This window comes from Daucus carota, chromosome 5 (genome assembly GCF_001625215.2).
Source record: "Daucus carota subsp. sativus chromosome 5, DH1 v3.0, whole genome shotgun sequence".
In the NCBI taxonomy this organism is placed as follows: domain Eukaryota; kingdom Viridiplantae; phylum Streptophyta; class Magnoliopsida; order Apiales; family Apiaceae; genus Daucus; species Daucus carota.
This window is the reverse complement of record NC_030385.2, coordinates 14,777,182-14,792,710: the sequence shown is the minus strand read 5'-3', so window position 1 is coordinate 14,792,710 and position 15,529 is coordinate 14,777,182. Positions and strand designations below refer to the sequence as shown.

Here is a 15,529-nt window from a genome sequence, read left to right as displayed (position 1 = left end):
TCTTTAGACAGATCCCTATTAGCCCATCCCTGCAACTTACGACCAACCCTCTCAGCTAAAAAGCCAAACACAACACGTTTATTCTTACCTATGCACATAGGCATTCCTAAGTATTTTCCAGCTGGCTTATTTGCTTCCTCCACTTCCAACCTATTACACACCACAACCTCATCTTCACTACTCGTATGTGGACTGAAGACTATGCTCGACTTTCTATAATTAACAGCTTGTCTAGAGATCTTCTCATATCGGTTCAAAATAATCTTCATTATATCAGCTTCTCCTCGTGTCGCTTTGAAAAAGATATAACAATCATCTGCAAATAATATATGGGATATACTCGGAGCTCCCCTTGCTATTCTGCATCCATGTAATAGACTTGTTTCCTCATACCTCCTTATAATAGCACTCAATCACTCAGCACACAAAATCTACAAGTAAGGGGAGATCGGGTATCGTTGTTGAATTACCCTCTGTGGTTTAACTTCACCAAAAACAGTCCCATCCCTCACAAAGCTATATGAGACCGAGTTTACATAGTACATCAACCTTGTGATCCAGGTTATGTAAAAATCAAATTTCTTTAACATCTTCTCCAAAAAAAACACCATTCCAAGCGATCATACGTCTTTGAAATATCAATCTTTAACCCTGCAACTCCCTTATTCCCTTATGTATGTCTATGAATATAGTGATTAATTTCAAATGCTACAAGGGCATTATCCGTTAACAATCTACCTTCAATAAACGCACTTTGATTTTCAGATACGACGTCCTTAATACATGACTTCAATCTATTAGTAATGACCTTCAACAGGATTCTTATATTTGTTTAATACAAATAAAAAGGTACCTTTTATTATTAATACATGAAAGTTTAGCAAGAATTAAAAATAAGAAAAGTACTGGTAAAAAACGATAGCAATCTAGCATGAAACAAAATGCAATGCAACCAGTTACTAGCTTCTTGTTTACATCGATTACTTTTAGACTAAATACTGCTACATTGTAATCTAGCGCGGCTGAAAGAGAGAAATCTGCTGAAGAGAGAGATCTGCTGAAGAGAGAGATCTGCTGAGTTGGTTTTGAAAGAAGCTGAAGTTGAGCTCCCAAAAAAATCTAGGAAACCAAGCTGTTTACTTGGACTTTTTTTGATTTGATTAAGCACTTCAAAACGTTTGCCAAACGGATCACAAGAAAGAGAAAATGGGCTTCCGAGCTTTTAAGCCCAGAAGTTCTATTCCCAAACACCCGCTATATTTTCAGAAAATAAATTAAGACACTAGGTACGAGTGAATTTTCGAGTTCTTAAATATGAATATTTTTTATTACTTAAAATATTGCTCCCTTCCCCCTTAAATATGTGTTTTTTTAGTACATATAAAGCTGTCATAACCATGCAGTCAAAATAAAAAAAAAAAATTATAAAACCATTCCCAAAAAAGATGGTAAATCAATATCTTGATTCTTGATATATATAATATTTATAATTATGTGATCAACTTATCCTAATATATGTGTCAAAAACTAAAGATTTAATTACCAAAAAAACTATACAACTATCATGTTTTTTTCATTTTAACCATAATAGTATATTTATTGCAGGATAATGCAAGTAACTTTAAAAAATTATATTCTAAAAACCCACTATCAATAATCCATAACCACGGTTAAGTTAACTTTGAGATGTATGCCACATATATTATCAAGTTATTAATTATTAAATTAATTAATATATGAATTTTATTAATTTTTTACTATCCAATTAAAAAGTCAAAATCCTAATTCATATTTTACACAAATATAGAACGAATCATAATTTATGTATGAAGGTAGAGGACAATGTTAGCATGATTCTTTTGAAACACAATCAGCCTACTAGATACCTGTGTATCGATAATTTTTCATGTGATTTAAAAATTTATAAATTTATTCAAACTCTTGATCACTTTATGAATCAGTGTTACTAATTTTGTCGATATTACTGCAACATGGATATGATAAATGTATTTTGTTCGGGTACAACCTACACAAGCACATATAATATATATGGTATTTTGAGATTGCTACATGATTTTTAATAAATATTATATATTTTTCGATTATGATTTTCAATTATAAATATAATCCTTCAACAATAGTAATATATATATATATATATATATATATATATATATATATCTCTGTGTGTGTGTGTGTGTGTGTGTGTGTGAGATCTTAAAATAAGAGTAAATTCTTACTAATAAAAAAAAATATAAACTAAAATGAATTAATTATTTAGCCGACAATAATTTAAAATTATATTATGAGTAACTCTAATAATTCAAATAAAAACAACTTGTTTGGTCAGTGTATAATGAATTATGTAAATATTTAAACCAAAATTATAAAAAAATGATATTTTAGTAATGTTGCATAGGACATCCATTTAACCATGGTTGAAATTGGGTTCACTCAGATATGTTTTCTATTAGTTAGTTGCATTTTTCTACAACAAAATTAGTATTATGGTTAAAATGAAAAAATCATAAAAGTTTAATAGTTTTTTCAGTAATATTCAACAATGAAATTATGCATGGATGTTTAATAAACCATACATTATTATTTTTGTGGTGTATGACATGGATACACACATGCAATTTTAGAAACATTGTAGTGTTGCTCGTTATACTTATACCCAATACAAAATTTTAGAGGGGAAAATTATGCTCATTTTTCATTTTATAATTGTATTCAGCTAATAAGCTAACGTATAAACGAAAATTGAACAAAACAGGAGCGAATGACATTAACAAGTCGACAGTACTGGATCAAAATTTGTTATTGAGATACCGAAAAGAGTGCCATAAAGTCTTAAAACACTTGCTAATTTTGAAGACTATAAATCTGTGAAACACAGCCATTGTGGAGGTAATTCTGTTGGAGATTGAGAAAGAGAGTGAAAAAATGGCAGAGGGACAAGTTATTAGTTGCCACACGGTTGAGACCTGGAATGAACAACTCCAGAAAGGAAAGAACGACAACAAAGTGGTAATCATTTTTTCATTTTCCAAGCTTTTCTCTTTCTCAGATTTACATGATTTGTTTCCCCTGCATAGCTGTGTATAATTTTGGGGGAATAAATAAAGGTTTTTCATGTTCTTCTTAGCTACATTTGCACTTACTCTGTTATTTATTTTCGATTAGAATATGCTTGTTCTTTGTGTTGCACTTCACCCTGTTATTTATTTTTTGTATCATGATTACGTTGTAGGATCGGTTCGGACCCAATATATTTTAATTTGGTGTCTAGTATACATATCGATGAATGATAGACATGTTGTTCTCTTTTAGATCTATACCGAATTAGGTGCACGCAAACGGGTCCGGTACCGGTTTAACAAAAAGAACAACTTGTTCTCACCTGCACCTCTATAGTCTACTCACAGTTAATTCTATACAGATAATCGTTGATTTCTCTGCTTCATGGTGCGGACCGTGTCGTGTAATGTCGCCCTATTTCGCAGAGTTGGCTAAAAGCATGCCGTCCGGCATCTTCCTCAAGGTGGATGTGGATGAACTTAAGGTAAGATGAATAAAACATCAACAATATACAAGCTTCATTTCTGACAGTCTGGGCGACTCTAGTGTGTGCTGGGACCAATACTTGTATCCTGTAGAAATTTGAGTTATTAAAATTCATGTTTTCTGGTATTGCTGCAGTCAGTCGCAGAGGAATATGATGTGGAAGCAATGCCGACTTTCATGGTGTTGAAAGAAGGGAAGGTTGTGGAGAAAGTTATCGGAGCAAAGAAAGATGAGCTGCAACAGACCATTGCAAAGCACTTGAATGTCTCTGCTTGAAATGCTTGATCGCCCATTATCTTTCCATATAAATATTTTCACGCTTACAAGTCTGGTTTTCCAGTTATGCATACATTAATACTATCATAATGTTCTAACTTCCGCATACTACGAAGATTTATAAGTATTTTTTGGGCCAAGGCGGTAAAACTTCTTCCTCTTGTCTCAGTGTCTTGTTATAATTGAACAGTATCTTGTTACCATATGCATACTCAAGAGTTTTACATGCTGGCAAAAAGGGCAAGTACGAAGGAATCACAGATAGTCAGATACCATAACGAGGACTCAACTTGATGTGTGATTTATATTTATTAGACAAAACAAGTAGTCTGCAACCTGGACAACATGAGAGGTTCAGTTAAAACAAAGAATAACACCCAAGCAAAAAAAAAAAAAATGGACATATTAGGATCCACACCTAATATTCACCTGAATGGGGCTTAAATGCTTAATTTCCCCAAAACTTGACACATCACACGACTGCCTAAAAAATTCCTGGTTCCTCGGCTCTGGTTAAAAGGCCAGAAACCAGTGATGAAACACATTCTGGGGATCACATTCAAGATCCCCAGATGTATAAACCTACCAATCGCTGATTTACACAGATATCCTAAGACGGTGCCTATATTAATATTTAACTCTAAGACGTCTGACTTTAATCACTCAACATTTACTGTACCTTTTCTCAGTTGTTCATGGTTGTTGGATACATACACAGTTTTCTCTTCATCACTGTATTAATCTCTTGTGTTGGACTGAGTGGTTGTAGAAGTCACAGGGGCACATATGGCTTCAACTGATAACCTCTTCAATACATTTGGACAAGGATCATGCCCAAAGTTGGTGTTCGATATGGCTACAGCGCATCTCTGCTTGCCTATGCACTTCTGTGAAACAAAATTATTAGACAGAGGACAGGGCATATTAAAGATGTGAAAACAAGAATTAAACGAAAAACAATAATTAAAGTTTTGACCAAAAAATAAAAGATAATCGAAAAACTACCTTTTCTAAGGTGGCATGAGAGGTTGAAGCATGGCAAGTTCCTTGCTGGAAGCTTCCACAAGTTCCCGAGGGGGTTCCAAAGCTTGCAAACTTAATGGAAGTAATTGACTGGCCCTGGTTACATCCCAAGTGAAGTTTAGGCATATGAAATTCTTGTGTTTTCCCATAGCTGTCAATTTGCCAATTTCTTATATTTGGATGATACTCAGATATTTCGGCACAAACACCTGTGACTGATCGCTTCCTAAGGGAAATTTTAGTGGGATCACCTCCCAGTTCTTCAAAAAGTACTATAGAATTTTGTGTTGGTTTTAACCAAGATCGAGGGACATGATACCTGGAGCATAGTACTACTGTTAGTGTCTTAACAAGATGAAAAGCTGCTATTAATGCTAATATTATAATCAAAGTCATTTTACTGTCCTGCTATAAAACAATGAGGGTTATGCTATATATTATAATCAAAGTCACTTTACAGTCCTGCTATAGAATGAGGGTAATGATATATGAGTATTATATTTAACGGTATATTACCATTGCTGGGTGGGTTGACCACAACCAACTTGACACTTTGATGGCCGGTAAGTGCCGGGATAACTGCATCCATTGCAATTACCACTGACAAATGCAGTCCAATACCTACCAATACTTTGACCATTAATCCATACTTGACCTTTGCCCATACTTTTCATGTCTAGAGCCAATGGCTCATCTCCTTCAGGTGCATCAAACTTAGCCTGCAGAGTTCAAAGTTAAGATCAACCTCAACTTCGCAGGTATAATATTACTTAATGAATTTGCATGCTCATTTACTGATCCAGATTTCCATACTTTGTGCCATGTTAGTGGTTGATTCTTTTGTGTGATCAATGACCCTTGTATCCAGTCAACAGAAGAAACACCATTTGGAGAGTCAAGCTTCATGGACTCTCCCTTTAGCCCGACCTGTTTTAAGAGAAAAGTAAACAACCATGAAGCAATTCTAACCAGATCAAGAGTTAATTACAGCAAATAAAGGTAGAAACCCAACCTGGTAGGTCCATTTTTGCCATGTTAAGTCCAATTTTCCCTGATCAAGACCATGCAGAGCAACTGGACCGGACACTCCAGTCTTCCACGTTTCAAAATGTCCACCAATATTCTTCATAAAAATACGAGTAATAAATCAATAGAGGTTTTATTTTGCAACTACAGCAGGAAGGGGCACATGGCTTTTTAGATTATCAGCTATACACAAAGGCTAAAGACCTAGGACCTTGAACAACTAGAGTTATATGTCCGTGATTGAGAGGTCTGACTTATTGCCTGATGATCCCTGAAGAGAACTAAGTCTAAATTCAGGCACACGCTCTCATCAACAGATCATAGGTTAAGGTCGTGGTTCCTTGCTAATCATACAAAATGAGGAATGAGTGTTGATAAGAATGCTCATCTGACATTCCTACAGCATTCTAGTTTAGTGGTTATATACTATCATCTCTTTCTTGCATTTTTGTAACAAAAAAAAATAAAAAATAGAGAACTATGAGCATGGGATGGGAGATATGAAAGGGGCCAACTGACCGGCAGCCCAATAGCGACACTGAGCAATGAAATTTTGTTTGTTCCAGCACGGAGGTTGACCTTTTCTTTGTATAAAAATCTCCTGTTTTCTCTTGTTCCAAAAGTAGAGCCTAGGAAACATGAAAAGCTTGCATCATATAGCAGCCAATAGGGTCACTATTAAGAATGTGAAATATCAATAACCATAGAAACAAAGGTATCAAATGCACCTGAAAGTTCTCCATTTATGAACACATGAAGAGCATGCCCTGTCGACTGCACTATGAGAGTAGGGAGCTCACCACCATGCAAGAAGGATTCAGATGAAGCAATCTCGACACTGTAAAGATATAAAACATATCAGAGGATGACTTGTGCCAGTTAGGTCATGCTGCAGGTCTATATGAGTTCAAAGACATATGCCAACTCATTATAAATGCCAACCAGAAGTCCAAAACAGCAGTTGTAGATAATTAGAACATGCTATGAAACACATTTATATCTTTTTTTTTCCTTCTATTTTCACTATGCTATTATGATTGAGGCATTACAGGTACAACGAATATAACCAATGGGCAATGAATAAATCTATAGTCCCCATCAGCAGGCTAGCTAGATACCGCATTGAACAAATATCGTATCCAATGTATCCATTATAATGATAGAACACTTGAGCAATCAGCTAGTATGTACATAAAAACAACTCAGTGTTAAAGAGGAAGCAATAGTAACAGCCTCCCTTATAAGGATTATCAATTAAGTGTTATTTTTACCTGGTTATATACCATAGGTAATCACTAGCATCCCTAGTGACATTAATTTGCTCCAAGAGACCAGATGTAGTAAATGCAGAGCTATCTTCCATAGAAGATATATCCTCATTATAGGTCTCCCACGAGTTGATATCAACGTTGCTTGGTAACATCTCCATTTGTGATGTCTGAACTCCGACCTGTAAAACAAGATAAAGTTCAAAATATCTATCCAAGGAAAAAAGAAACACTCACGATATCTAGTAATTTTTGGTATTGTGTTTAAGTTTCGATTCTCGGTCATTCAGTTAACTCTATTGCTCATTCTGATCTCTTTATGACATATCTTTTATTCCATGTCATTGTACTTCTGTGCTTATAAGTCTTCTTAAATTAGAGAGGGGTGCATAGACACATAAGAAAGTGACATGATTTTATATACCTTAGCAGTATTGAAGACTACGTTCTTGCAGTCGGAAAGGATACTGATTGACCAAGGTGGCAGATTATAGTGCTTATCATTGAACAATACTTTAGCAGCGGACTTCACATCATAATTTGAGAGAAAAGCTGCACAATCTCCAGTTTTTGCAGAATATACATGAGCCTGGAAGAGGACAACAATCAATGCAAAGAATGGATTTTTCATTTGTGATGTGCAGGGCATTAAAAGACAATAGTAGAACCTCTTGCTGGCTTCCTAAAGAAGTAACAGTAGGGTCTGTGGCAATCAAAGCTTTTTCACACAGCTTAATAGCCTTGTGAAGTTCCGTCAGATGACCATATTTTGGTTGTCTGATCAGACCTGTCAGGTTAAATTCAAGGCAATTAGACTAGGCAAAGGAAAACTTTTCTGCGAACACACACACGCTCACGCACGCCCCCCCACACACACTCATATATTGTTATTTGGTTTGCAGCACAGGATTTAAGTGACCATGGTCATCCACCAAATGTTTTTGATATTTACAAACTCTAATGATACTGACTTTTTCTTAAGTTACCAAAACTGTTAACAAAATGACAAATATGATGGGAAGATAAAAGATTTGCAATCACCATATTCATCGAGTGGAGCATCATAGTCGTAGCTTGTAGTGATAAATGGGCCACCCGCAGTGCGTCCAAAATTGGTGCCACCGTGATACTGTTCAAATGTGGAACAACATACGTCAGGCATTGAGAAAGCAAAGCTGGAATAATATTTAATCAATCTTTCGAAAAACATAATCAAGTACCATGTAGTAATTAACAAATGATCCTCCCTTTTGTATGAATCGAGCAACAGCAAATGCCAAATCCTGAACTGGTCTCTTATAGATTGGGCCTCCAAAGTCGGTGAACCTGTTAGTTTGCACACCAGAATGGGATCAATTTGACTGTTTATTGATTTAGCCTCGAGGAGTTAAAAAATTACACACACATACCATCCACTCCAGGCTTCTGTCCAGATTGTAGGTTTGTAGGGTCTATTTGGGGAGAAGTCATCACAGTAGAATCCATTACATGTATTAATCTGCAGCACTTACAAAACTTGGTCACTAATGATTTTGCTGTTAAGTGAAAAATATGTTTTATAACTTCAGAATAAAACATGAAGACATTTCAACAATAGCGATAACAATTGATAAAGAATGCACAGAAGAAGCTAGTGCGAGAAAGTCAAATTATTAACCAAGGTAATTCAGTTGAAAAGAAACAAATAACGTATTAGTAAATGCAGCCAGGTAGGAGTACATACCACTGGATCCGGTGCATCGTCCTCTTTGCACATTACCCATGGGACTCCTGTATCCATTCCCACTGCCAGCTTAGCAGCCCAAGTCATATAGTCATGTCCAGCAGATCCAAGGTTTTTACTTTGTGGCCCATACTCATTCTCAATCTGCATAAATATCTTAGTAAGTAGCCTCAACTATGAAGGACCATTGGGATCGAAAAAATTATATAATTTTTTAAATTAGTACGACAATGTGCATGCCACAACACCATCCTATTCAGGGCGTATGGCCAAATTCGAAATATGTTATGCATATAAAAAAAAATAAAATAATGGGCTTTGAACTCAAACCTGAGAGAGAATAATAGGGCCTCCTTGAGACTCATACAGTTTTTCGCTCTTCATCAAATTGACAATTTTTTCAGTAAATCCTTTCATAGCATTCTGTAACGCCGCCATTCAATTCAATTTTAATCAATATGTGAATTACCAATACCGAGTAATATTCAAAACGGGAGTACCACAAATCCAAAATTGTAACCAAATCCAAAATTGTAACCTTAAATGGCTCATTGTCTGTCCTGAAGCTAATGCCTGGAACATACTTTAGCCAAACAGGAAAACCGCTGAACAAATCAAATAAAACAAACACATCCCCATTAAAATCAACTTCACATTTCGACTCCCACCCGCACATGCATCATATACAATACAAGATCTAAATGTGAAAAAACAAGTACATAGAAAATACCCAAAATTCCACTCAGCACAGACATAAGGCCCAACTCGAAGATTCGCATAGAGCCCTGCCTTCTGCACTGTCTTTAGAAACCTAACTAGATCATACCTTCCCTCAAAATTATACTGAAAAACAAACACAACATCCAAAATTCAAAAACTAAAAACCACAATTACTAAAATAGAACTAAAATCAACAAACTAAACCTACATTGCCAGGAGAAGGCTCATGACCATTCCAGAACACATAAGTCTCAATGACATCAATGCCCCCATCTTTAGCCTTAAGTATCAAATCTTCCCACATCTTCAAAACATCATAAACTTAGCATTTCAATAAATCAAGAAACTTGAAGAAACATTAAGAAGACAGTAAATTACCTCAGGGGTGCTTCTGGGGTAATGTATGGACCCAGAAAAGAGGATTCTTCTTTGACCATTGATGACAATGGCCTTGTTGTCATAGCTCACACTACACTGAACCACCTCAAAACCTAAACACAAAGCCAACAACAACAAATTCAACACTGAGATGCTTCCCATAGTTGAGCTTGAGGAGTGTCTCTATTTTCTTCAGACAGCCCCTCACTCCAACTGACCAGCACTTTGACTACTTGCTTACAGTACTGGTCTTAATATAATATACTCTGTCAGTCCCTTTTTAGTTGTTAACGTTGGTTTTATGTCCGTCAAATTGATCAAAATTTGATTGAAATTTATTAATATTTTATCAATTAGAAAAAAATGTATATATCACCGGAAATAATTTTTAATCTATTTTAAGATATAATTTTTAGTTTTTTAAAATAATAAAAAAATGACTTATAATCTTTAGTCAAAAGTTAGTCAATTTAAACAAAAAATAAAATTGTGACAACTAAAACCGGAGAGAGGAAATACACAACACAAGTTCTTGAAATGTTAGATTATGAAAATGAGATTTTCTATGGTGTGCCCAAGGGCACACAATAGTCCCTAACTCCAATAAAAATAACTCATTTTGATTGGTGGATGAATAATAAATGATAATGGCCCCCCTGCATTCACATCAACTCCACCAATCAAAACAAGCCATTTTTATAAAATTTAGTGTTTAATATGTGCCCTTGGGCACACATTAGAAAGACCGTATTAAAATTAATTAGAAACGAGTATTTTGGGGATGATTAAAAAAAAATAAGTGAAATGTAGACTACAGCTATGAAGCACAGAAATCGAGGAGAAAAAGTGGATCGGGGTATGGTGAGCCGTGAGAGACTAGCTACATTATTATTGTGTGCACCCATAATTCCGTAAACACATGTCATTTGTTGAAAAAATGGATTTACACGTACGATTTGCGGACAAAAAAGATGATATGTTTACAGTGTCTCTAAGTTACTTGTGCTATCCCCGCTCCTCCCACCTAACGTAGTAACTTCGCCTTAGATCAGTGATCACGTTAACGATTCGAATAAAATAATTTTTGATATTGATTGGTTTATAATTGTGCATGTATGCACACACGTTGCTCATCAAATTTATGCCGTTACAACAGACTTTCTATTTATTAATTTCGATTCAATTGGTCTCCAAAATCGAGACTACCTGTCCCGAACATGTCAACTCTTTACTCAGATGTATTTTAAGAATTCTATAAAATATATTTTTAATATTTTTCTTATTCACTGATAAAAAATTTAACATTAAATTTTTATTCAAAGAAAAAATTAAAATATATTATGAAATTATGTATTTTTTAAGAATATAAATATACGTATCAAAAAGAAAAAATTTGTGGACGGAGGTAGGATCACTGTTATGTGGTGAGAGCGGTGGGAACGGAGAAAGGAAGTTGAGCTAACCGTACGTACGCATCTTTTAGGCTTTGCTATGATTCGACCTCTTTGAAACAAAATTACAACGACGCCATATAAATGCCGAATAAATTTACGTAATTTACATTCTCCGCAAGTGGATATAGTGCTATGTTACTGCTACTGTCGGCTGTGGAGGGTCCTTTGTTAAATTTGCCCGTTATGCTCTTTGCATTTAACGCCGGGGATCGACGCATAAACAACAAGTTTAAAGCCGTGGGGCCTTCTTTTGCACGTCAAAAATATGTAAATTATGTTTTCCAGCTCTTACTCTCTGCTGGGTCTGGCCAGCGAATATATGACATAGAATAATTTTATTTTATTTTATAGAGGTATGTTGTAGTTTTTTTCTTTTGAATATAGATGGATTTTAATTGATTAATTTAATAATACAAGTTCAATTATAGCAAGTATTGACATAAAATGGGCTTATCATTTTATTCATTTTTTGTGTGCTTTGGATTCGGATCAAGCTGAAACGGGGGTCCCCTTGTCGCTACAATCTTCTTCCCGACTGATCGATCATACTCCAATAGCACCATGGTAACCGCAGCTTATTTTAAGTCATTCTGATTTTGAGTTTAGCTTTTGTTCACGGAGGTTAATATAAAAAAGAAATTTGTATTAATCATGAGCTTAAATTTATTTACGGTCAGTGTCGTAAAAAACGCAAATCGATTCGAAGAGCATTTCCAATCCCAAAACTCTTTAGCTAAAATTGTCTACATGACATGTAGATAACACAACTCCAACACTTCATTTCTTGGCAAAAAAATATCAAAATAGCTAACATATGTCTTTGGGACACAGGATAAATCATAATTAATGTCATCAAATTTAAAATTTACTTTTATAAATATGAACAATTTGAATATACTTTTATAAATATGAACAATCTGAATTTACTGATTAGTAGTTAATGCGTGTCTTCCTGTAATGCATGATATATAAAAAACTAGAAATAATAAATGTTCTTAACTTGTGTCCTGAGAGCACAGATTAGTCAACCCAAAAAAACAACATGGGTGGCTATATTTTGTCGAACCAAGTGACCCTTTAGGTACAATTTTAAGCAAGCACAATTATACATCATCCACCGGAGCATATGCACGTCTCTTTAGTAAAAAATTTACATAATCAATTTAGTCAATCAATATACTTAACCATTATACATATTCCCCTGACGATACTCTAAGCGGTGGAAAGACTTAAGCGAGATTTTAAGCGGACCAACAAGTGGATTAATAAAATATGATTAAATATTTAGTTATAATATTTATATATTTAAAAATAATATTATGTTGTGATAAGAATTTAAATTTTTAATTAATTTTTTTCAATGTTTTAATATAATTATAGTTATATTATATAAAAAAATATTTTAAAAATAAAAAATTAGCAAGTCAACATCATTATCATTTTGACCGCTTAATCCGCCTAAAGGCTAACGACCACTTAATAGTCCGCTTAATTTTTAAAAACGCCTAATCTCTCGCTTAGTACAAATTTGAAGCGTTTTTAGGACCGATTCTACTTAGACGGCCACTTAAGTGGCCGCTTAATACGTTTTTACAACACCGTCTACGGTATGTTGCATTATTTTAACGCTCGACCCTTTATTTAATAATAAAATACAAATATCAATTCTGACTGATTAAATATATTTCAACAAAGGAAAAACTAATTATATATATAAGATACGAATTCTTCTATAATATATTAAAATCAGATATTACTATATTAATTTTGAAATTCTGTTTATTATAAGTATACGTATATCTTCATTATAATCCTTGCATATTTCTTAAAAAAAATATACTAAAATTCAAATAATTAATCAACAATTTTAAAAATAAAACCATACATCACTAATGTACCGGTAGCCACTTTTAATTGTAATATTATCACCACCACATATTCTCAAAACTCAAAAGCAGCCAACATTCGAGTTTCTCGACTGATTCCAAATCATACCATATACTATTATTTAATATGCAAATCATCAATATACTTATATAAAGGAGAAACGAGGGGCGTATAGGTGGCGCCTCTCACATCGCTCTGTTTTATTTTTCTAATTTTCTGGAATTTTTGGATGAAAGATATCAAAAATTAGAACTACTTTTTTTAGTTTCGGATATATTAGAAGCAAGTTTCAGAATCTGATTTTGTTTCAAATTATTTATGGAATATAGTAACTTGAAAGTTTTAATCTGATTTTGTTTCTGATTATTTAATTATGGGAAAGAGTAGCACACAAATCTCTCTGCACCTATAAATTATCTCTGGTGATAGTTCTCTTGCTCGATTTCAAACTAAGATTTCACACTTGGAGGTGCCGTTCTTCTGTAACAATAAGTGAAGGCTGTTTATACAGTATTAAAAAAATAAAAGTTGTTGCAAATAAAGGTAGTTATAAACCGCTATATTGGAGTCTGACAAATCCAACCACGGGAAAAGAATATAGTCTTGACATGATATTGATGGTTGATATCAATAAATTAACTATTAGTGATGTATGTTTCTTGGTTATTCTTTTATAATATTTGTTTTGTTTATCGAATATGTTTGTTGTTACTTTTTATATGATTTACTTTGTATACAAAAAAAAATTATTCATGCATTATCTGTTTGCTCCGTTCAAGCAATTTTTAAGTAAATGTTGTTTATACAATATTAAAAAATAAAAGTTGTTATAAGTAAGGGTAATTACAGACGGCTATGTCACAGATTTAAATTAGATGTTTTTGTGCACAAATCAATAAAAAAAATTGGAGGAAGATGACAATGCAAGAACATGATAACTTTTCATAAAAAAAACAAATAAAATTAAGATTCGTCATGTTTTAAATTTTTAATTACGTATATCAATTTATTTTCATTTTTTCACCATGAATCATAGTCCAATTTTGCAATTTTATATATTAATATTGGTATTACATCAGGATTTTTATAATATATATTTATTTTATCCGACAATATTAATTTTGAAACATTAATATGTTTTTTATAGATAGTCACAAAATTACTTATTCTACAAATATTAATATTGAATCATTAATATAATTTTTATAGGCTGCCGCAACGCGCGGTTTCTTAACTACTTATATTCTGTGTCGAATTTTAACATATACTCGCTGCTTTACGGAGACACCTGCAAAGGCAACGCACGACTCCCAGAGTCCCAGTTGTAAAGCCAATTTATGAACTCCGCTACAAATTTAAAGTTCACATATTTTTTTAACCAAAGATTATGCACTAATAACATGACTGAAAGTGTTGTTACTTGTTACAGCAAATACGTATATTTATAAGTGCTACCTGTAAGTAAATCCTAACAATAAAGCAGATAGATCATCTTCCTTTTCCCTTTTTCCTTTTCTGTATTTCTTTGGAACACATTCACGCTAACTACAGAAAGTAATGTGGTTATGCTTCAGGTCTGGCACTAGAATAGTAGAATGATTAAACCAAAAAAATATCGGTTTCAATTTTTGTTAGATCATTTCCTTCTTGCCGGTACCCGTGAAAACGTTTAGACTGTTTTAGTTCAAAAATTCATATGACACTGTTCAGAACTATTAGTGTTGTGTTTGGTTAGACTAAATGAAAATGGAGGAATTGACGAAATTTGAACTTTAATTTGATTGAATGTTTAATAATTTCAATTTTTTTTTTGAAAAAGGAAAATAATTCAATAATGAAAAGTTATACGGCATCTACAGATATAATCGAAATTGAACAAACGCATAATAATATCGCCGTTGAATCCTTCCTTCTTCGGTAGGCAACCAAGCGATTTTTTGAAGAGATATGTACATGTTGTAATACTCCCAATGTTGTTTTGAGCAATCGACCATAAATGTATCATCATACAAACCTTTATCACTGAATCAGCACCATGAAAATCCCGCAGATCTGTAATCCCGGACATGATGAACACACAAAAACCTAACTCTCACGAGGAGAGACCAAACAAAACCCAAATAAATTGGGAACTCATTGTATAAAACAAAAGATTAATTAATAATAATAATATAAAAAGACAAGATTGGGGCTTTCCACCGGTGAAA

General features: G+C 33.7%; 2 protein-coding genes across 2 annotated transcripts; one reads left to right on the top strand and one right to left on the bottom strand.

The window, feature by feature from the left end:
• Positions 1-2,822: 2,822 nt before the first annotated feature.
• LOC108223510 (thioredoxin H1) lies at positions 2,823-4,045 on the top strand. The gene is made up of 3 exons (XM_017397810.2): positions 2,823-3,030; positions 3,443-3,565; positions 3,703-4,045. Exons 1-3 carry the CDS (start codon positions 2,947-2,949, stop codon positions 3,841-3,843), a joined length of 348 nt encoding a protein of 115 aa, XP_017253299.1. The 5' UTR covers positions 2,823-2,946; the 3' UTR covers positions 3,844-4,045.
• Positions 4,046-4,123: 78 nt separating this feature from the next.
• Positions 4,124-10,232, bottom strand: LOC108223508 (beta-galactosidase 3). The gene is made up of 19 exons (XM_017397809.1): positions 9,982-10,232; positions 9,812-9,907; positions 9,614-9,726; positions 9,422-9,488; positions 9,214-9,306; positions 8,884-9,027; positions 8,570-8,658; positions 8,381-8,486; positions 8,202-8,289; positions 7,829-7,947; positions 7,585-7,749; positions 7,164-7,342; positions 6,621-6,730; positions 6,412-6,521; positions 5,879-5,989; positions 5,680-5,793; positions 5,383-5,585; positions 4,849-5,185; positions 4,124-4,730 (listed from the first exon to the last, which is right to left on the bottom strand). The coding sequence occupies exons 1-19, from the start codon at positions 10,141-10,143 to the stop codon at positions 4,581-4,583; spliced, it is 2,556 nt and encodes an 851-aa protein (XP_017253298.1). The 5' UTR covers positions 10,144-10,232; the 3' UTR covers positions 4,124-4,580.
• Positions 10,233-15,529: the final 5,297 nt, after the last annotated feature.